This window comes from Phyllobates terribilis, unplaced genomic scaffold (genome assembly GCF_046119375.1).
Source record: "Phyllobates terribilis strain yellow unplaced genomic scaffold, ASM4611937v1 Scaffold_1118__1_contigs__length_406537, whole genome shotgun sequence".
Taxonomy (NCBI): Eukaryota; Metazoa; Chordata; class Amphibia; order Anura; family Dendrobatidae; genus Phyllobates; species Phyllobates terribilis.
Genome location: NW_027363878.1, coordinates 89,789 through 113,811, shown reverse-complemented (window position 1 = coordinate 113,811; position 24,023 = coordinate 89,789). Strand labels below are relative to the sequence as shown.

Sequence of the window (24,023 nt, the reverse complement as noted above, 5' to 3'; positions counted from 1 at the left end):
TGGAATCTGGTCTTGTCGCTGGAGGCATGCCAACTCTGTGGGCTCTTTCTACCTTGCATTTGTGCGAAATCCCTAAGGCACGAGAAATTTCAATTTTCAGATGTCATTTAGTGCCCCATTTGGTATAGATTCAGGCAGCCCTATGATTTTCAGGTTGATGCGTCTCGAGCGGTTCTCCAGATCCTCTAGTTTGTCTTTAGTGTAAGCTGACTGTTGGAGAAGATCAGAGACTTGGTTCTCCAGTTGTGACACCCTGTCCTCCGAATCAGATAACCTCTGTTCTAAGGTATGGAGTCTGGATTCATGCTGGTCAGATATGATTTGCAAGCCCAGCAGAGCCTCTTTCATCACCTCTCTGATTGTCTCCCTGAGATCTTCTGCTAGGTAGTGTGATGCTTCCTGTGCCAGCTTTTTATAATCTAGTGGGGGCATAGTGTGACCAGGTGAGGGTACTTCTTCGTCTCCTTCACTACACTCCCCTCCACTGGCTGCCACATCTATGCTACTGTCTGTGCTTACGGAACCCTCCAGCTTCTTCTGCTGTCGTTGTCCCCGCGTTGTGTCCCTCTGCTTCCCGCCCGCCGCCATCTTGGCGGTTACCTTCTGCCGCTGGGGCTGAGGAGACGAGGTTCCGTGCTCGCTCCCGGTGTTGCGGAGTCACCTCTCCATGCGTCCCTCCTTTGCTGCCGGTGACGCTGCCTTCTTAGAGCTCATTTTGAGCGTTGTGGCATCGGTGCGTGGTGCGATGTTGCTGTTTAACCGCCACGGGGGCTGGGAGCTCAGACGCATCCCTGTCAGAGCCGGAACCGGAAGTCTGTATGGACTCTTTTTAATCTTGTGTACCTTTATTTATCCTATGGAAAACTGATATTTTGTGAAATTGTGCTGTTAACTTGTGCCTATTAATATCACTATGTTCTTAATATCACATTTTACTTCTTTTTGAGGTTATCATTTTACTTATTCCTTTTTTTGGGTCTATATAACTTACCATATTGTAAGTAGCGCGATAGATTCAGTAGTTTTTCACAGTTAATTTATGTTTAAAGGAGGGGGGCAATCACTTTTTCACACAGGTCCCTGTAAGTTCGGATTTCTTTTTCCCTTAATAATAAAGACCTTTATTTAAAATAGCATTTTGTCTTTACTTGTGTTATCTTTGTCTAATATTTACATTTGTCTTGTGATCTGAAACATTTAAGTGTTAAGGCCCTGTCACACATAACGAGATCGCTAGCGAGATCGTTACTACGTCACAGTTTTGAGATCGCTGGAGAGATCGTTCGGGAGCCGTCAAACATGTAAACTTGCCAACGATTTCGGCCGCCCCAGCGATCTAACTAACGATCTCGTTGGTCGCTGGGACGCTGTCACACAGCAGCTATTTCAACGATCCACACTCAACGATACACACTTTGAGGGACTGTACTGTGACAGAAAGGCGTACATAAAATTACCTTTCCGCGCCCACTCATCTTCGATTGGTGGACGCTACTGCGTTCTGATTGGCCGGGGGTTTTTAAAAAGGCGACGTTGGGGCAATTCCGCTCCCTTGTTCCTATCTGCGCTTTGCTTTCGGATCGTAGCAGTGTTCTCCGGGCAAGTTTCGTCCATCTGGGATTTGTTGAAGCCTTGTCAGCGTCCTGATTTTTGGATCCTAGTTGCGATCTACTGCTGTGATTCCATTCATTTGTGGATTTTCTTCAGCTGTGACTGAACATTGACTTTTGGGTTCTTCAGGCAGCTATATTGCTTTGTTTCCACGGTAAGTTATTTTAGTGGATTTTTATCACACTCAATAAGTATATATTTGCTTATATATTGGAGGCCATTTTTAGTCAGCAAATGGTGTGTAGTACTTTTTACTTTGTTTGAAAATGTTTCATGTATGCTCACTGTATTGCTATCCTTTTCAGATGGCTTTCAAAAGTGAAGAGTTTGTGAGGGAAATGATTGACCTCTACCGCTCCCTGCCGTGCCTTTGGCAAATAAAATCAACAGACTACTGCAATAGAGAGAAAAAGAGGGAGGCCTACCAGCAATTGATTTCCCTCTTTAAAAGGCATGGCCCCAACGAGAAGGTGGATGAAGAGCTGGTGAAGAGAAAGATCCAGGGTCTACGTACCGTATATAAGAAAGAACTCAACCGGGTGGAGAAATCAAAGAAGTCAGGTACCGGCACAGATGAGGTTTATGTGCCGACATTATGGTATTATGATTTGCTTGCCTTCACCCGTGACCAGGAGCTACCTCGGCGAATGGTGTGTACGATACGGCAGACCCCGGAAGAAGACCCCGACATACGGACTGACTCCCCTGTTGAAGATGTAAGTACCTTCTTTGCTTCCCTGTAAATAGCATTTATACTTTCAATGTACATGCCCTAGTTTAGCCGCCCCTCATATTTGTTTTTTAGTGCACGTGTACCCATGCTGGTCATAACATACCTGCTGGATGTTGTAACCAAATCTTAACTTTATTTTTGTGTTCCCACAGCACCATTGGCAAGATGACGACATCTCGGCTACGGAACGTGGTATGGAGGAGGCGAGTGTTATGTCAAGGAATGAGGAACCTATGGCATCGGTGAATGAAGACCCTATGGCCTCTACAAGTGAAGACCTTGTGCCTCGGCGACAGAGAAAATCAAGGAAAAGAAAGGCCAGCTTGCCGCCATCGCCAGATCTAGTATCTCTGGCGAACAAGATTCTACTTCTGCAGACCCAGGCCAAGCGGGACAGCTTTGCAACATATGCTGGCGAGAGACTACAGAGGCTGGATGACCGACAGAGGGCGCATGCAGAAAGGGTCATGTTTGAGACTTTAAATAAAGCGGCAGCCGGTGAACTTAATGAAACGTCTACTGTACATACTCTGATTGACCCTGGCCATTTTCAACAACATTCTTGGACCCATAGGCCGGACCCACTTCACAGCACACCAGTGCAGAGGATCCGGCGTCCACAAAGCCTTGCCCCCCCCCCACAGTATCCCATGTGTTCTGATTCTTTTGTTTCCCCCAGGCACGGATACACAAATACAGGTAATCGATATGAAGAACTGTAGTGATGTTTCATTTCAATTTTTTTTTATCATTTTGTAAATATTGTTAATTTAATACTTATTTAAATTGTTAAAATTGTTTATATTTTTGTTTGTTTATAAAAACAAGGTTTATTGTCCTCTTTTTTAACTTTACCCCTGCCCTCTGATCTCACCCTGATTGAAATAAAAATGTTTTTTGGTTGCCTTATTTTCTGCTTTACCTCTTCCCGAGGGTGGGACCCCTCACCCCTGCCCTCCGATCCCTTCCCAATCTCCGTTCCCTCCCCTCCATTCTCTACCGTCTATTCCCATCCCTGCTCTCCGCTGGTGATCACCTCCTCCCCTTCTCCTCCTCCGGCTCCAGGCTTTATCACCTGTCTTCTGTCTTTTCCCTGTGTCCTCTGGTCTTCTTCACAGCTGGTTTTCTTCCCCTCCTCTTCCTACTTCCCTTCTTTTAGTCTTTGGGGTCATAGTCATGGTGCACGGTATGGCAATGATCTGCCATACCATGCACTATGAGTCTGACTCAGATTATAGGTTGTATATATTAGATTCTTGATAGGGCGTTGATCCAGGGAACTAGTCTGATTGCCGTATGTGTAGTCAGGAAGGAATTTTTTTTCCCAAAACGGAGCATGGTTTTTTTTTGCCTTCCTCTGGATCAACATGTTAGGTCTTCCTTATAGTTTTCATACTATGTTCCTATTCTTTCCTCTTCTCTCTTCTTCTTGAATTAGCTGGCATCTGTGAAAGCCGACTTCAGACGGCTTTCCTGCCCCCACACAACTTCAGCTAATAATATCAATAAGTAGGCGGCAATGAAAGCCGACTTCAGACGGCTTTCCTGCCCCTACACTACTTCAGCTGATAACATCAATTAGTAGACAGCTATTAAAGCCGACTTCAGACGGCTTTCCTGCCCCCACACAACTTCAGCTGATAATATCAATAAGTAGGCGGCAATGAAAGCCGACTTCAGACGGCTTTCCTGCCCCTACACTACTTCAGCTGATAACATCAATTAGTAGACAGCTATTAAAGCCGACTTCAGACGGCTTTCATGCCCCCACACAACTTCAGCTGATAACATCAATTTGCAGGCGGCTATTAAAGCCGACTTCAGACGGCTTTCCTGCCCCTACACAACTTCAGCTGATAACATCAATAAGCAGGAGGGTGTGAAAGCCGACTTTGGAGTGGGCTTTACTGCCCCTGCACTGCTTGTTTTAGGCAGTATCACACAGGATAGGATTAGATACACAACCCGTCAGGCAGTATCACACAGGATAGGATTAGATACACAACCCGTCAGGCAGTATCACACAGGATAGGATTAGATACACAACTCTTTAGGCAGTATCACACAGGATAGGATTAGATACACAACCCTTTAGGCAGTATCACACAGGATAGGATTAGATACACAACTCTTTAGGCAGTATCACACAGGATAGGATTAGATACACAACCCTTTAGGCAGTATCACACAGGATAGGATTAGATACACAACCCGTCAGGCAGTATCACACAGGATAGGATTAGATACACAACCCTTTAGGCAGTATCACACAGGATAGGATTAGATACACAACCCGTCAGGCAGTATCACACAGGATAGGATTAGATACACAACCCATCAGGCAGTATCACACAGGATAGGATTAGATACACAACTCTTTAGGCAGTATCACACAGGATAGGATTAGATACACAACCCTTTAGGCAGTATCACACAGGATAGGATTAGATACACAACTCTTTAGGCAGTATCACACAGGATAGGATTAGATACACAACCCTTTAGGCAGTATCACACAGGATAGGATTAGATACACAACCCGTCAGGCAGTATCACACAGGATAGGATTAGATACACAACCCTTTAGGCAGTATCACACAGGATAGGATTAGATACACAACCCGTCAGGCAGTATCACACAGGATAGGATTAGATACACAACTCTTTAGGCAGTATCACACAGGATAGGATTAGATACACAACCCTTTAGGCAGTATCACACAGGATAGGATTAGATACACAACCCGTCAGGCAGTATCACACAGGATAGGATTAGATACACAACTCTTTAGGCAGTATCACACAGGATAGGATTAGATACACAACCCTTTAGGCAGTATCACACAGGATAGGATTAGATACACAACCCTTTAGGCCGTATCATACAGGATAGGATTAGATACACAACCCGTCAGGCAGTATCACACAGGATAGGATTAGATACACAACTCTTTAGGCAGTATCACACAGGATAGGATTAGATACACAACCCTTTAGGCAGTATCATACAGGATAGGATTAGATACACAACCCGTCAGGCAGTATCACACAGGATAGGATTAGATACACAACTCTTTAGGCAGTATCACACAGGATAGGATTAGATAGACAACCCTTTAGGCAGTATCATACAGGATAGGATTAGATACACAACCCGTCAGGCAGTATCACACAGGATAGGATTAGATACACAACTCTTTAGGCAGTATCACACAGGATAGGATTAGATACACAACCCGTCAGGCAGTATCACACAGGATAGGATTAGATACACAACTCTTTAGGCAGTATCACACAGGATAGGATTAGATACAAAACCCTTTAGGCAGTATCATACAGGATAGGATTAGATACACAACCCGTCAGGCAGTATCACACAGGATAGGATTAGATACACAACCCGTCAGGCAGTATCACACAGGATAGGATTAGATGTAACAAAGTGTAGACAATAGTGGATATAAACTAATTTTTTTTTATAAAAATATAAAAAATATAACCAACCAAATAATATCAACTACATAACAAAAAATAAGTTATTGGCTGCCGTGACGGTCATGGGCTGCCACAAATCTTGCCAGCATCACTCCGTGCTGGTGGATCTCTTCACTCAGTCTCCGTTGTGACGCCAGGAGATCTTGTAGTGTTGGGATTTCTACGGAGGTAATTGTTAAACTTAAAAGTCCAATAATTCTGTACATTCATCAAATTAAGGCTATGTGCCCACGATGCACCACTCCCGGGTACCATCCGCACATTAGAACGCGCTAATTACGCAAGTACAGATGCAGTATTGCGGAATTGGCGCATTATAATGCAGGTCAATGGCGGCGCAAAAAAACCACCTTATGCAAAATAATTGGTAGTGCTGCGTTTTTTTCCGCAATGATAATGTGCAGCGGAAATTTCCGCAGCATGTGCATAGCACATGCGGATTATCATTGGGGAACATGGCAGACCTTCTACCATGCGCTTTTAATGCGTTTCCACAGCAGCAAAAACGCTGCAGAAACACCTTAAAAAACGCATCGTGGGCACACAGCCTATGAGGTACATGTTTGGTATTTAACACTTACGGTTTTCAGGTTGCTCGGATGATGACGAGCTTAAGGACCACCCGGATCCCCTGGCACCACCGGCTAGAGAAAGACACAACACTTAATAGTACATGACAGCCCTATACTTTCCAAGTTGTATGGACCGTATTTTATGTCAAAGCATTACCGAAAGATGAAGCTGCACCTATATCACGGAGTGATGCTGGCGAGCTGGCAGAGGAATGCTGCTGGGGCTCCAGGGCTGGAGGTGACTCCCTTGGGGGCTCTGGGGCTGCAGGCGCTGGAAAACAAATAACATTAGATACCTAAGGTGATTGCAGTTGTAACTAATGTGCTGCCATATATTGTGTTAACATATTTTAAAACCACTCACCACGGCGGGGCAGGGTCCGTGACCGGATGCTGACGATTCGGTCGGCAGACCTATATTTCAGGTCCGCCAGCTTTTTACGGATTTGGGTAGCAGAGCGCTGCACCCCAAATCTGCGGACCAGGCCCCGACCGATCCTCTGCAGCACCGCCTGTTTATGGAGCACTGGATGCTCAGAGTGAGAAATCAGGGACGGGGCAAAAACTTTTTCACACCACTGTATATAGTGTATAGGTATAGAGTACATAGTAATATAGTATACAGTGTATGTGCATCTGTATAGTGTATCTGCATCTGGCAAAACGAGCTCTGATTAATATTAGTACCAAGATGAGTCCTTTATAGATTTATACATGTCATCATTTTATCATGTTTAACAGAGAGATATCTCTAAATAAATATTTATTCCAAATTATATAATGAATTTCTGTAGGAGATATTGCTATGCTAGTCCTGGGCTTCTCTCTTCTCTTATGACATCATCGGCTTCTCTCTTATGACATCATAGCCTTCTCCTATATGACACAGCTGGATCCTCCACATGCACCAGTTGCAGCCGATCACTTGAGCAGAGCAGTCTTCTTCCCAGCGGATGTTTCCCCTTAGATGCCAAACAAGACCAGCATTTTCTCCGTGTAACTGATGGAAGATTGTGATTGACTAATCTCAGACTCAGCAGAAAAAGTTCATCACAAAGTCACAGGTAAATATCAATAATCCAGTTCTATGTTTTTACTATGTATTTACTTATATATAAGGTGAATGTGTTTATACAGTGTATAAGAATGTGTATATATGCGTGTAGTGTATATAAGGTGGATGTGAAAATATGAAGATATGTAGGTGTAGCATATATAAAGTCTATGTGCATTAGTATGTAGTGTATATATGGTAGGTTTGTGTACATAGATATAGAGTATCCAATATACAGTGTACATGCATTTGCATATAGAGTATATATGGTAGGTTTGTGTATATAGATATAGAGTATCCAATATACAGTGTACATGCATTTGCATATAGAGTATATATGGTAGGTTTGTGTATATATAGTATATAGGTATAGAGTATACAGTGTATGTTCATTTATCTGTATAGTGTAACTGCATCAGGTAAAATGAGCTCTGATTAATAGTGCCAGGATGAGCACTTTAAATATTTATACATTTTATCATGTCAATAATAATAATAGTAGTTATGGAGTAAATTGCCATAGTGAGTTTTTTGGGGTGAAAAAGTTTAACCGGTTCCCGACCGCCCACTGTAGATAAACGTCGGCGCTTGCCGGGCTCTGTGCAGCGCCGATGTTTAAAAACGGTGGGTGGTCTCGCAGCGCTCAGGACCCCCAGGGTCCTGCAAGCGCTGCGATTCCAGTGCAGAGCGTTAGCTCTGACAGGGAACATCATCGGGACCTGATTAGATCAGGTCCCAGTGATGTTAACCCCTTGCTGTCTTCTATATGCTGCGATCTATAGTGATCGCGGCATATAGGAGACAGCAGGAGGAGAGGGGGTCATCTTACCTCTCCGAAGACCTCCGTTTCCTTCCAGGACCTGGGGTTGCTATGGCAGCTGGAGGTCACATGACCGCCTCCAGCTCTGCCATATACGGTGTCCTGTCTGGCTCAGCCTGCAAGCTGAGCCAGACAGGAGACTGACTGAAACAGTCAGGGAAGATCTCATGTAATGTAATATATGTGTATTACATTACATGAGATCAGTGATCAGAAAAATAAAAATTAATGTCCCATACAGGGACTAAGTAAAAATGTAAAAAAAAGTAAAAAAAAAGTTTTAAACTATTAAAAAAAAAATCACAAAATAAATAAAAATAAATAAAATATTAAACCAATAAATCCGTATATTTTTACAAAACCAAAAAAAGTACACATATTTGGTATCGCCGCGTCCGAAACAACCCGAGCTATAAAACTGTCACACTAATTAACTCCTTCTGTGCACACCGTAATAAAAATAAATAAAAAACGGAACAAAAAAATATGCTTTTTCATCATATCGCCAAACAAAAAGTGGAAAAAAATGCGATCAAAAAACAAAATAGAAATAAAAATGGTACCGCTGAAAACGTCACCTTGTTCCGCAAAAAAAAAGCTGCCATACAGCTCCATCAGCCGAAAAATAAAAAAGTTATAGCGCTCAGAATAAAGCAATGCAAAAAAAATATTTTTTTCTATAAAATTGTTTTATTGTGTAAAAGCGCCAAAACATAAAAAAAATACAGTAAGTGTAGTATCGCTGTAAACGTACTGACCCCAAGAATAACGCTGCCTGATCACTTTTACCACACGCAGAACGGCATAAACAAAAACCTCAAAAAACAATTCCTGAATTGTTTGTTTTTGTTAATTTTACCTCCCAAAAAACGGAATAGAAAGCGATCAAAAAATGTCACGTTCCCAAAAATGGTACCAATAAAAATGTCAACTCGTCTCGCAAAAAACAAGCCATCACATGACTCTGTCGGCCGAAATATGGAAAAATTATAGCTCTCAAAATATGGTGATGCAAAAACTAGATTTTGCAAAAAAAGCGTATTTTAGTGTGTGACAGCTGTCAGTCATAAAAACCCGATATAAATCTGGTATCTCTGTAATCGCACCGACCCGAAGAATAAAGTAATCTAATCAGTTATATCACACTAGGAACGGCGTAAAAAATAAATAAAACCAATTCTTCACCTGCTACTGATTTGTTTATTATGTCTCCCAAAGATCCCAGTAAGGCTCTGCTCACATTTATCCTGTGCTCTGCGCTGAGCACTTACACCAGAGTTTCTGTGTAAATCTCTGAAATACGTGATTCAGCCGGAACCCATGATGGAAGATTCCCTGTAATGAGGCAGATATAGGCCACTGTGGACGCCGTCTAGCCTGGGATCCCACGGTGTCATTTGTTTTAGGCGTGCATAAAAGTGTGGTTGGCCACAGTTTTGTGCACTTCTGAAAAAAAGGACACCGCTAAACAGAGGCCAGACGGAGTCCAGAGTAACTCTGCTGCCTCATTATAGTGAATGGATCCTGCAGGGGTTTCATCTGAATTACATCACTTGGAAATTTAGATGGAAACCCCGATGTAAGTGCTCAGCCTAGAGCGCCGGATAAATGTTACGTAAAATGTTCCCAATAAAAGCTTCAACTCAGTCCTCAAAAAAAGCTAGTCCCCACTCAGGTCCGTCATCTGTTAAAAATATAAGGGACTTCCAAGTTACTGGTAGCAGAAAGGCTCTGGAAAAGCAAAATGACCCTTGCCCCCCAAAAGAAATTCAGAAAATTTTGTGCTCCCAAATCCAAATGCCTATTCTACAATAGTTTGTTCTCCAATTGTCAAATAGTGCTCCGTCCCCCCCAGATCTCGCGGTACGGCTGAGCGGTACAATACAGCCACATATGGGGTATTGCCACTTTTAGAAGAAATTGTGTGACACATTTCGGCACCATTTTTACCCATTGTCCTGTGTGAAAATGTAAAATCTGAGGGTAAAACATTTTTTTGTGGTAAAAATATAATTATGCTTTTTTCACTGCCCAATGGTATAAATTTAAAAATTAAAAAATACTCACTACTTCCCTAGATGAATTCCTTGAGAGGTGTAGTTTACAAAATGGGGTCACTTGTGGGGGTTTCTGCTGTTTTGGCATGTCAGCGACTCTTCAAATGTGACATGGCGTCTGCTGCCTATCCCAGCCAACATAGCGCTCCTTTCTCTTCCGAACCCTGCCGTACACCAAAGCAGTGGTTTTCCCCCACATATGGGGTATCGGCGTACTCAGGAGAAATTGTACAACAAATTTCATGGTGCAATTTATCCTGTTACCCTTATGATAATGCAAAATTAGGGAATGAAAAACATTTTTTATGGGAAAAATGTGAAAATTTTATTTTTACGGCTCAATATTATAAACTTCTGTGAAGCAGCTGGGGGTGCAAGGTGCTCACCACACATCTAGATAAGTTCCCTAAGGGGTCTAGTTTCCAAAATGGTGGCACTTGTGGGGGGTTTCCACTGTTTAGGCACATTAGGGGCTCCCCAAATGCGACATGGCGTCTGCTAATTATTCAAACAAATTTTACATTCAAAAAGTCAAATAGCGCTCCTTCCCTTTCAAACCCTGCCATGCGCCCAAACAGTAATTTGCCTCCACATATGGGGTATCAGCGTGTTCAGGAGAAATTGCACAACAAATTTCATGGTGCAATTTATCCTATTACCCTTATGATAATGCAAAATTAAGGGATGAAAAACGGTTTTGTGGGAAAAATGTGAAAATTTTATTTTTACGGCTCAATATTATAAACTTCTGTGAAGCAGCTGGGGGTGCAAGGTGCTCACCACACATCTAGATAAGTTCCCTAAGAGGTCTAGTTTCCAAAATGGTGGCACTTGTGGGGGGTTTCCACTGTTTAGGCACATTAGGGGCTCCCCAAATGTGACATGGCGTCCGCTAATTATTCAAACAAATTTTACATTCAAAAAGTCAAATGGCGCTCCATCCCTTTCAAACCCTGCCATGTGCCCAAACAGTAATTTGCCTCCACATATGGGGTATCGGCGTGTTCAGGAGAAATTGCACAACAAATTTCATGGTGCAATTTATCCTGTTACCCTTATGATAATACAAAATTAGGGAATGAAAAACATTTTTTGTGGGAAAAATGTGAAAATTTTATTTTTACGGCTCAATATTATAAACTTCTGTGAAGCAGCTGGGGGTGCAAGGTGCTCACCACACATCTAGATAAGTTCCCTAAGGGGTCTAGTTTCCAAAATGGTGGCACTTGTGGGGGGTTTCCACTGTTTAGGCACATTAGGGGCTCTCCAAATGCGACATGGCGTCTGCTAATTATTCAGACAAATTTTACATTCAAAAAGTCAAATGGCGCTCCTTCCCTTTCAAACCCTGCCATGTGCTCAAACAGTAATTTGCCTCCACATATGGGGTATCGGCGTGTTCAGGAGAAATTGAACAACAAATTTCATGGTGCAATTTATCCTATTACCCTTATGATAATGCAAAATTAAGGGATGAAAAACGGTTTTGTGGGAAAAATGTGAAAATTTTATTTTTACAGCTCAATATTATAAACTTCTGTGAAGCACCTTGGGGTTCAAGGTGCTCACCACACATCTAGATAAGTTCCCTAAGGGGTCTAGTTTCCAAAATGGTGTCACTTGTGGGGGGTTTCCACTGTTTAGGCACATCAGGAGCTCTCCAAACGCAATATGGCGTCTGCTAATTATTCAGACAAATTTTACATTCAAAAAGTCTAATGGCGCTCCTTCCCTTCCGAACCCTGCAGTGCGCCCAAACAGTGGTTTTCCCTCACATATGGGGTATCAGCACGCTCAAGAGAAATTGCACAAAAAAAATTGGGGTCTATTTTTTCCTGTTACCCCTGTGAAAATAAAAAAAATTGGGTCTAAAGTAACATTTTTGTGAAAAAAGTTAAATGTTAATTTTTTTCTTCCACATTCCAAAAATTCCGGTGAAGCACCTGAAGGGTTAATAAAGTTCTTGAATGTGGTTTTGAGCACCTTGAGGGGTGCAGTTTTTAGAATGGTGTCACTTTTGGGTATTTTCTGTCATAAAGACCCCTCAAAGTGACGTCAAATATGATGTGGTCCCTAAAAAAATGTTTTTGTAAATTTTGTTGGAAAAATGAGAAATCACTGGTCAACTTTTAACCCTTATAGCTCCCTAACAAAAAAAAAATGTTGGTTCCAAAATTGTGCTGATGTAAAGTAGACATGTGGGAAATGTTATTTATTAACTATTTTGTGTGACATATCTCTCTGATTTAAGGGCATGAAAATTCAAAGTTTGAAAATTGCAAAATTTTCAAAATTTTCGCCAAATTTCCGATTTTTTCACAAATAAACGCAAGTGATATCGAAGAAATTTTACCACTATCATGAAGTACAATATGTCATGAAAAAACAATCTCAGAATCAGGGGAATACGTTGAAGCGTTCCAGAGTAATTACCTCATAAAGTGACAGTGGTCAGAATTGAAAAAATTGGCCCGGTCACGAAGGCAAAAACAGGCTCTGGCGCGAAGTGGTTAACAAGGAGATATCTCTAAATAAATATTTATTCCAGATTATATAATGAATTGCTGTAGGAAATATTGCCATGCTAGTCCTAGGATTCTCTTCTCTCTTATGACATCATCAGATTCTATTTTATGACATCATCGGCTTCTCTCTTATGACCTCATTGGCTTCTCTTTTCTCTCTTATGACATCATAGCCTCCTCCTATATAACACAGATGGATCCTCCACATGCACCAGTTGCAGCCGATCACTTGAGCAGAGCAGTCTTCTTCCCAGCGGATGTTTCCCCTTAGATGCCAAACAAGACCAGCATTTTCTTTGTGAAATTGATGGAAGATTGTGATTGACTAATCTCAGACTCGGCAGAAAAAGTTCATCACAAAGTCACAGGTAAATATCAATAATCCAGTTCTATGTTTTTACTTATATATAAGGTGAATGTGTTTATACAGTGTATGAGAGTGAGTATATATGCGTGTAATGTATATAAGGTGGATGTGAAAATATGCAGATATGTAGGTGTAGCATATATAAAGTCTATGTACATTAGTATGTAGTGTATATATGGTAGGTTTGTGTACATAGATATAGAGTATCCAATATACAGTGTACATGCATTTGCATATAGAGTATATATGGTAGGTTTGTGTATATAGATATACAGTATCCAATATACAGTGTACATGCATTTGCATATAGAGTATATATGGTAGGTTTGTGTATATAGATATACAGTATCCAATATACAGTGTACATGCATTTGCATATAGAGTATATATGGTAGGTTTGTGTACATAGATATAGAGTATCCAATATACAGTGTACATGCATTTGCATATAGAGTATATATGGTAGGTTTGTGTATATAGATATACAGTATCCAATATACAGTGTACATGCATTTGCATATAGAGTATATATGGTAGGTTTGTGTATATAGATATACAGTATCCAATATACAGTGTACATGCATTTGCATATAGAGTATATATGGTAGGTTTGTGTATATAGATATAGAGTATCCAATATACAGTGTACATGCATTTGCATATAGAGTATATATGGTAGGTTTGTGTATATATAGTATATAGGTATAGAGTATACAGTGTATGTTCATTTATCTGTATAGTGTAACTGCATCAGGTAAAATGAGCTCTGATTAATAGTGCCAGGATGAGCACTTTAAATATTTATACATTTTATCATGTCAATAATAATAATAGTAGTTATGGAGTAAATTGCCATAGTGAGTTTTTTGGGGTGAAAAAGTTTAACAAGGAGATATCTCTAAATAAATATTTATTCCAGATTATATAATGAATTGCTGTAGGAAATATTGCCATGCTAGTCCTAGGATTCTCTTCTCTCTTATGACATCATCAGATTCTATTTTATGACATCATCGGCTTCTCTCTTATGACCTCATTGGCTTCTCTTTTCTCTCTTATGACATCATAGCCTCCTCCTATATAACACAGATGGATCCTCCACATGCACCAGTTGCAGCCGATCACTTGAGCAGAGCAGTCTTCTTCCCAGCGGATGTTTCCCCTTAGATGCCAAACAAGACCAGCATTTTCTTTGTGAAATTGATGGAAGATTGTGATTGACTAATCTCAGACTCGGCAGAAAAAGTTCATCACAAAGTCACAGGTAAATATCAATAATCCAGTTCTATGTTTTTACTTATATATAAGGTGAATGTGTTTATACAGTGTATGAGAGTGAGTATATATGCGTGTAATGTATATAAGGTGGATGTGAAAATATGCAGATATGTAGGTGTAGCATATATAAAGTCTATGTGCATTAGTATGTAGTGTATATATGGTAGGTTTGTGTACATAGATATAGAGTATCCAATATACAGTGTACATGCATTTGCATATAGAGTATATATGGTAGGTTTGTGTATATAGATATACAGTATCCAATATACAGTGTACATGCATTTGCATATAGAGTATATATGGTAGGTTTGTGTATATAGATATACAGTATCCAATATACAGTGTACATTCATTTGCATATAGAGTATATATGGTAGGTTTGTATATATAGATATACAGTATCCAATATACAGTGTACATGCATTTGCATATAGAGTATATATGGTAGGTTTGTGTATATAGATATACAGTATCCAATATACAGTGTACATGCATTTGCATATAGAGTATATATGGTAGGTTTGTGTATATAGATATACAGTATCCAATATACAGTGTACATTCATTTGCATATAGAGTATATATGGTAGGTTTGTGTATATAGATATACAGTATCCAATATACAGTGTACATGCATTTGCATATAGAGTATATATGGTAGGTTTGTGTATATAGATATAGAGTATCCAATATACAGTGTACATTCATTTGCATATAGAGTATATATGGTAGGTTTGTGTATATAGATATACAGTATCCAATATATAGTGTACATGCATTTGCATATAGAGTATATATGGTAGGTTTGTGTATATAGATATACAGTATCCAATATACAGTGTACATGCATTTGCATATAGAGTATATATGGTAGGTTTGTGTATATAGATATACAGTATCCAATATACAGTGTACATTCATTTGCATATAGAGTATATATGGTAGGTTTGTGTATATAGATATAGAGTATCCAATATACAGTGTACATGCATTTGCATATAGAGTATATATGGTAGGTTTGTATATATAGATATACAGTATCCAATATACAGTGTACATGCATTTGCATATAGAGTATATATGGTAGGTTTGTGTATATAGATATAGAGTATCCAATATACAGTGTACATTCATTTGCATATAGAGTATATATGGTAGGTTTGTGTATATAGATATACAGTATCCAATATACAGTGTACATGCATTTGCATATAGAGTATATATGGTAGGTTTGTATATATAGATATACAGTATCCAATATACAGTGTACATGCATTTGCATATAGAGTATATATGGTAGGTTTGTGTATATAGATATAGAGTATCCAATATACAGTGTACATGCATTTGCATATAGAGTATATATGGTAGGTTTGTATATATAGATATACAGTATCCAATATACAGTGTACATGCATTTGCATATAGAGTATATATGGTAGGTTTGTGTATATAGATATAGAGTATCCAATATACAGTGTACATGCATTTGCATATAGAGTATATATGGTAGGTTTGTGTATATATAGTATATAGGTATAGAGTATACAGTGTATGTTCATTTATCTGTATAGTGTAACTGCATCAGGTAAAATGAGCTCTGATTAATAGTGCCAGGATGAGCACTTTAAATATTTATACATTTTATCATGTCAATAATAATAATAGTAGTTATGGAGTAAATTGCCATAGTGAGTTTTTTGGGGTGAAAAAGTTTAACAAGGAGATATCTCTAAATAAATATTTATTCCAGATTATATAATGAATTGCTGTAGGAAATATTGCCATGCTAGTACTAGGATTCTCTTCTCTCTTATGACATCATCAGATTCTATTTTATGACATCATCGGCTTCTCTCTTATGACCTCATCAGCTTCTCTTTTCTCTCTTATGACATCATCAGATTCTATTTTATGACATCATCGGCTTCTCTCTTATGACCTCATTGGCTTCTCTTTTCTCTCTTATGACATCATAGCCTCCTCCTATATAACACAGCTGGATCCTCCACATGCACCAGTTGCAGCCGATCACTTGAGCAGACAAGTCTTCTTCCCAATAGACGTGTCGCCTTAGATGCCAAACAAGACCAGCATTTTCTTCATGCCATAGATGGAAGATTATGATTGAATAATCTCAGACTCTGCACAAAAAGCCAATCACAAAGTCACAGGTAAGTATCAATAATCAAGTTCTAAACGTTTACAAAAGGTAGGTAGCAACATTCAGACTTTGTCTCTCCTGTCAGTGTTTCTCCCCTCCACTGTGCTCCCTATAGTATAAATTTCTAGGACCCCAGAACAATGACCGAAGTACTGCTGAGTACCAGGATTGCAGAGGTTGCCTCATATCATATCTGTTTATTGTACGGCTGAAGCTGTGGGAACTGTGGGAGAAACCATGTAAACCCTATCCCATATTACTGCCACCATTCTGTGGGTACAGGAATAAATCCTTTCCATAGGACTTGATCTTCTGCGCTCACATCAATATCGCAGAGCTCCCGAAGCTTCATCCAACACTGTTACACATTTATGAGACAAGGGGGTGGGGGAGGTTGTGATAACTGATGCTGTAACTCATGCATTTTGCAACACAGTTGTCATTCTTCATGCTTTGGATACTTACACTGTAAGGACACAGACACATTTTGGCTTGGATTTGGCATCGGTATTTCTAAGCCAAAATCAGGAGTGGGTGAAAAACCCAAAACAGGTGCAGATCTTTTCATAATAGATTATGTTTATGTTTCACTCTTGATTTTGGTTTCACAACACTGATATAAAGACATGACTAGGTACCTGTGGCCAAATAATATTGAGACATGATTAGGTACCTGTGGCCTAAAAAGTACCGTTAATGACACCCAATCCAAGAGATGGATGGGTCCTATAAGCTAATACCACGTCATTATGTACTAATACCTGATTATCAAAACACGTAGTAGGCTATGTGCCCACGATACGTTTTTTAATCGTTTCCGCAGCGGCAAAAACGCTGCAGAAATGCTTAAAAAATGCATGGTAGAAGGCCAGCCATGCTCCCCAATGATAATCCGCATGTGCTGCGCACATGCTGCGGAAATTTCCGCTGCGGATTATCATTGCGGAAAAAAACGCAGCATGTCCATTAATTTTGCGGAAACGCTGCGTTTTCGCCGCCATTGACTTGCATTGGAACGCATGGATTACGCATCACTGGAACGCATGGAAGGCGCATCTACAGATGAAATGTGTGGATGGTACCCGGGTGTGGAGGACAGGAGACTCTCCTCTGGACCCAGGTACCATAGAACCTGTGAAAAAAAAATAAAATAAAAAATAAATATCATATTTACCTTCTGGCGGCCCCCGCAGCGCTCGTCCTCCTTTGCCGGCATCTCGCGGTGAACTGTAGGATCTGCGCTGACGTCATAGTCATGTGACAGCAGGTCCTTCAGTACAGTGCACCGAGAGTTGCCGGCAGCCAGGACGGAGCGTAGCAAGACTGCGGGGGCCATCGGAAGGTGAGTATAGATTTATTTTTTTTATATTTTCACATTCTTTGGGGGTCACACTATATAAATCCATGCTGTTTGCATGGATTTATATAGTGTGACCAAGTTGACAAGCACTTTCCAAGTGATGCTAAAATCGCTTGGAAAGCGCTTGTCAACCCACATGCGGAAATGCATGTGAAGAACGCTTCACATCCGCATGTCCCTGGCAGGAAAAACGCATGTACAATCCGCATGTACAATCCACATGCGTTTTTTCTGCCAGGGAGATGCAGAAACGCTCAGGAAAATATCCTGAGCATATCTACATCGTGGGCACATAGCCGCATACTTCAGACATATAAAAAACTAAAGTGTTGTGAATACAAATTTCAAATATTGAAAAATAGGTGAACTTCACATGTAGAGTTTGAATGATATATACTCCCGCTACTCATGGAGATGGATAGGGCAGCTTTAAGGGAAATTGAGGAGGCTGTTTTTTTGATAGGTGTAATTTCAACATTTTCCTAATACTTAGCATAAATTATCATATTTTTCACTTTAATGCTTTCTATAAAAAACTCAGGAGGACTACATAGTAAAAAATTAGGAAAAACACTTTTCCAACTAATTACAAATTTCCTGGAGGTGTAGATATGTGGAGAAGTCAATTACACTAATTTTAATGGTTTAGGGTACAATAGAGTAGTTAGAGATCTAATATTAATGTTTCTCTGCAGCATGTGTATTATACTCATACAGCTTTACAGCAGGCAAATTATATGCATTCACTACAATGCACACAAACACATCACTTCTGCATCCACAGGACATGCACACCAAGCTCTGCTATATATGCATACACAGCTCTGCTACATATATACACAGAGTTTTCTAATATAACCACCCAGCTCTCCTACAACATCATGAAAGTCCTTCCAGGAATGTGACTGATCACATGACCTGAAAGGTTCAATGGCTAATCAACAACTTTGTTTGATTGGGACCCTATCCATGCCACCTCACATATCAGGAGTGGCGTTATTCTTTTCATAAAGAGGTCCAAGGGCTAGTCTTGCAGAAGTTTTTTCAGCTACACAGGATGTGCAACATCCGTGCAAGTCCTGGTGTCTTTCTCTCCTGCACTGCACCGATCAGATAGATCAGTGTGGGGCAGGAGAAAGGAGAACAGTTCTTTCAGTGATCAGGAAGGATGCTGTCAGCGTTTTCCTCCATCAGAATAAGCTGCCTCTAGACTGCAAGAAACACACACATTTTAACATAATTTTGATTGTCTAAAATATACTGCAGCTAAAAATTACATTTGGTTTACAATGCATTTTGCCAGGTATGTTGTCACTTGTCACAGCTAAGAATTTTACATGCTGGGTTTTTTTATGGCACATTTAGCACTGATAAGTTGTCACACTCTTGCTTAATATGTTAACATTCTGTCTGTAAACTGTATATGCATAACTACCTTTTTGAAGCATTATTGAGATTTACTTAAGAACGTGGGGCCCAATAAATACCATCAATGGTGCCCAGTCCAAGAGATGGTGGATCCTATAGGTAAACACCACCTCATCATGCACTAAAACTTACTAAAAAAAAAAAGATGTGAAGTTCACACATATAGAAAATGGACATTTTGTGAATACATATTACACGTATTGTAAAATAGATACAACTCATATGTAGAGTTTGTTTGATAAACCTTCCTGCTACTTTGTCTAAATTAGAAGCAAATTGGTTGAACATTACTTCTACCTAAAATGGCAGAAAACGCACCTATCTTGGTGATGGACAGGACAGCTAGAGTGGATATGGAGGAGGCTGTTATTTTTTTTTTTAATAGGTGTACTTTCACCAATTTGCTGATAATTCATTGAAAGTAGATGATCGGTACAATTGATGGCAATGCATTTTTTAAAGCTGTATTGTCATGAGTCAAATTTGATCATGTTAGGTTCTTGCATAGGTCCTATAGCATTGATAAGTTTCCACCCTCTTTCCTACATACACACATCTCTCCTGCATACACACACATCTCTCCTGCATACACACAACTCTACTACTATCACACACGCAGTTTTCCTAAATACACACACAACTCTCCTCCATACACAAACACAGTTCTAACACATATAGCTTTTCTACAGCTTTGAAGTATGCACTTACACCTCTGTTACATACACGCACTGTTTTGCTACATACTTGTACACAGCTTTCTTACATACACCAACAGCTCTCTTATATACTCATGCAGCTCCACACACACAAACACTTATATATATATATATATATATATATATATATATATGTACACTCATCCATCGTATACATTACCACATCTTGAAATTCCTTCCAGGAATGTGACTGATCACATGACCTGAAAGGTTCAATGGCTAATCAACAACTTTGTTTGATTGGGACCCTATCCATGCCACCTCACATATCAGGAGTGTCGTTCTTCTTTTCATAAAGAGGTCCAAGGGCTAGTCTTGCAGAAGTTTTTTCAGCTACACAGGATGCGCAACATCCGTGCAAGTCCTGGTGACTTTCTCCCCTGCACTGCACCGATCAGATAGATCAGTGTGGGGCAGGAGAAAGGAGAACAGTTCTTTCAGTGATCATGAAGGATGCTGTCAGTGTTTTCCTCCATCAGAATAAGCAGCCTCTAGACTGTAAGAAACACACACATTTTAACATCATTTTGATTGTCTAAAAATTACATTTGGTTTACAATGCATTTTGCCAGATATGTTGTCACTTGTCAAAGCTAAGAATTTTACATGCTGGGTTTTTTTATGGCACATTTAGCACTGATAAGTTGTCACACTCTTGCTTAATATGTTAACATTCTGTCTGTAAACTGTATATGCATAGCTACCTTTTTGAAGCAATATTGAGATTTACTTAAGAACGTGGGGCCCGATAAATACCATCAATGGTGCCCAGTCCAAGAGATGGTGGATCCTATAGGTAAACACCACCTCATCATGCACTAAAACTTACTAAAAAAAAAAAAGATGTGAAGTTCACACATATAGAAAATGGACATTTTGTGAATACATATTACACGTATTGTAAAATAGATAGAGCTCATATGTAGAGTTTGTTTGATAAACTTTCCTACTACTTTGTCTAAATTAGAAGCAAATTGGTTGAACATTACTTCTACCTAAAATGGCAGAAAACGCACCTATCTTGGTGATGGACAGGACAACTAGAGGGGATATGGAGGAGGCTGTTATTTTTTTTTTAATAGGTGTACTTTCACCAATTTGCTGATAATTCATTGAAAGTAGATGATCGGTACAATTGCTGCCAATGCATTTTTTAAAGCTGTATTGTCATGAGTCAAATTTGATCATGTTAGGTTCTTGCATAGGTCCTATAGCATTGATAAGTTTCCACCCTCTTTCCTACATACACACATCTCTCCTGCATACACACAACTCTACTACTATCACACACGCAATTTTCCAAAATACACACACAACTCTCCTCCATACACAAACACAGTTCTAACACATATAGCTTTTCTACAGCTTTGAAGTATGCACTTACACCTCTGTTACATACACGCACTGTTTTGCTACATACTTGTACACAGCTTTCTTACATACACCAACAGCTCTCTTATATACTCATGCAGCTCCACACACACAAACACTTATATATATATATATATATATATATATATATATATGTACACTCATCCATCGTATACATTACCACATCTTGAAATTCCTTCCAGGAATGTGACTGATCACATGACCTGAAAGGTTCAATGGCTAATCAACAACTTTGTTTGATTGGGACCCTATCCATGCCACCTCACATATCAGGAGTGTCGTTCATCTTTTCATAAAGAGGTCCAAGGGCTAGTCTTGCAGAAGTTTTTTCAGCTACACAGGATGCGCAACATCCGTGCAAGTCCTGGTGACTTTCTCCCCTGCACTGCACCGATCAGATAGATCAGTGTGGGGCAGGAGAAAGGAGAACAGTTCTTTCAGTGATCATGAAGGATGCTGTCAGTGTTTTCCTCCATCAGAATAAGCAGCCTCTAGACTGTAAGAAACACACACATTTTAACATCATTTTGATTGTCTAAAATTTACTGCAGCTAAAAATTACATTTGGTTTACAATGCATTTTGCCAGATATGTTGTCACTTGTCAAAGCTAAGAATTTTACATGCTGGGTTTTTTTATGGCACATTTAGCACTGATAAGTTGTCACACTCTTGCTTAATATGTTAACATTCTGTCTGTAAACTGTATATGCATAGCTACCTTTTTGAAGCAATATTGAGATTTACTTAAGAACGTGGGGCCCAATAAATACCATCAATGGTGCCCAGTCCAAGAGATGGTGGATCCTATAGGTAAACACCACCTCATCATGCACTAAAACTTACTAAAAAAAAAAAAGATGTGAAGTTCACACATATAGAAAATGGACATTTTGTGAATACATATTACACGTATTGTAAAATAGATAGAGCTCATATGTAGAGTTTGTTTGATAAACTTTCCTACTACTTTGTCTAAATTAGAAGCAAATTGGTTGAACATTACTTCTACCTAAAATGGCAGAAAACGCACCTATCTTGGTGATGGACAGGACAGCTAGAGGGGATATGGAGGAGGCTGTTATTTTTTTTTTAATAGGTGTACTTTCACCAATTTGCTGATAATTCATTGAAAGTAGATGATCGGTACAATTGCTGCCAATGCATTTTTTAAAGCTGTATTGTCATGAGTCAAATTTGATCATGTTAGGTTCTTGCATAGGTCCTATAGCATTGATAAGTTTCCACCCTCTTTCCTACATACACACATCTCTCCTGCATACACACAACTCTACTACTATCACACACGCAATTTTCCAAAATACACACACAACTCTCCTCCATACACAAACACAGTTCTAACACATATAGCTTTTCTACAGCTTTGAAGTATGCACTTACACCTCTGTTACATACACGCACTGTTTTGCTACATACTTGTACACAGCTTTCTTACATACACCAACAGCTCTCTTATATACTCATGCAGCTCCACACACACAAACACTTATATATATATATATATATATATATATATATATATATATGTACACTCATCCATCGTATACATTACCACATCTTGAAATTCCTTCCAGGAATGTGACTGATCACATGACCTGAAAGGTTCAATGGCTAATCAACAACTTTGTTTGATTGGGACCCTATCCATGCCACCTCACATATCAGGAGTGTCGTTCTTCTTTTCATAAAGAGGTCCAAGGGCTAGTCTTGCAGAAGTTTTTTCAGCTACACAGGATGCGCAACATCCGTGCAAGTCCTGGTGACTTTCTCCCCTGCACTGCACCGATCAGATAGATCAGTGTGGGGCAGGAGAAAGGAGAACAGTTCTTTCAGTGATCATGAAGGATGCTGTCAGTGTTTTCCTCCATCAGAATAAGCAGCCTCTAGACTGTAAGAAACACACACATTTTAGCATCATTTTGATTGTCTAAAATTTACTGCAGCTAAAAATTACATTTGGTTTACAATGCATTTTGCCAGATATGTTGTCACTTGTCAAAGCTAAGAATTTTACATGCTGGGTTTTTTTATGGCACATTTAGCACTGATAAGTTGTCACACTCTTGCTTAATATGTTAACATTCTGTCTGTAAACTGTATATGCATAGCTACCTTTTTGAAGCAATATTGAGATTTACTTAAGAACGTGGGGCCCAATAAATACCATCAATGGTGCCCAGTCCAAGAGATGGTGGATCCTATAGGTAAACACCACCTCATCATGCACTAAAACTTACTAAAAGAAAAAAAGATGTGAAGTTCACACATATAGAAAATGGACATTTTGTGAATACATATTACACGTATTGTAAAATAGATAGAGCTCATATGTAGAGTTTGTTTGATAAACTTTCCTACTACTTTGTCTAAATTAGAAGCAAATTGGTTGAACATTACTTCTACCTAAAATGGCAGAAAACGCACCTAT

General features: G+C 39.5%; 1 protein-coding gene across 1 annotated transcript; it reads left to right on the top strand.

Annotated features, from left to right (window-relative positions):
* Positions 1 to 1,768: 1,768 nt before the first annotated feature.
* On the top strand, positions 1,769 to 3,226 carry LOC141243141 (uncharacterized). The gene is made up of 2 exons (XM_073668894.1): positions 1,769 to 2,327; positions 2,497 to 3,226. The coding sequence occupies exons 1-2, from the start codon at positions 1,878 to 1,880 to the stop codon at positions 3,064 to 3,066; spliced, it is 1,020 nt and encodes a 339-aa protein (XP_073524995.1). The 5' UTR covers positions 1,769 to 1,877; the 3' UTR covers positions 3,067 to 3,226.
* The last annotated feature ends 20,797 nt before the right edge of the window (positions 3,227 to 24,023 follow it).

Coding starts and splice junctions, on each gene's coding strand:
- LOC141243141 (XM_073668894.1), top strand. CDS start 1,878: ATGTTTCATGTATGCTCACTGTATTGCTATCCTTTTCAGATGGCTTTC. Junction 2,328..2,496: donor CTGACTCCCCTGTTGAAGAT/GTAAGTACCTTC, acceptor GTGTTCCCACAG/CACCATTGGCAAGATGACGA.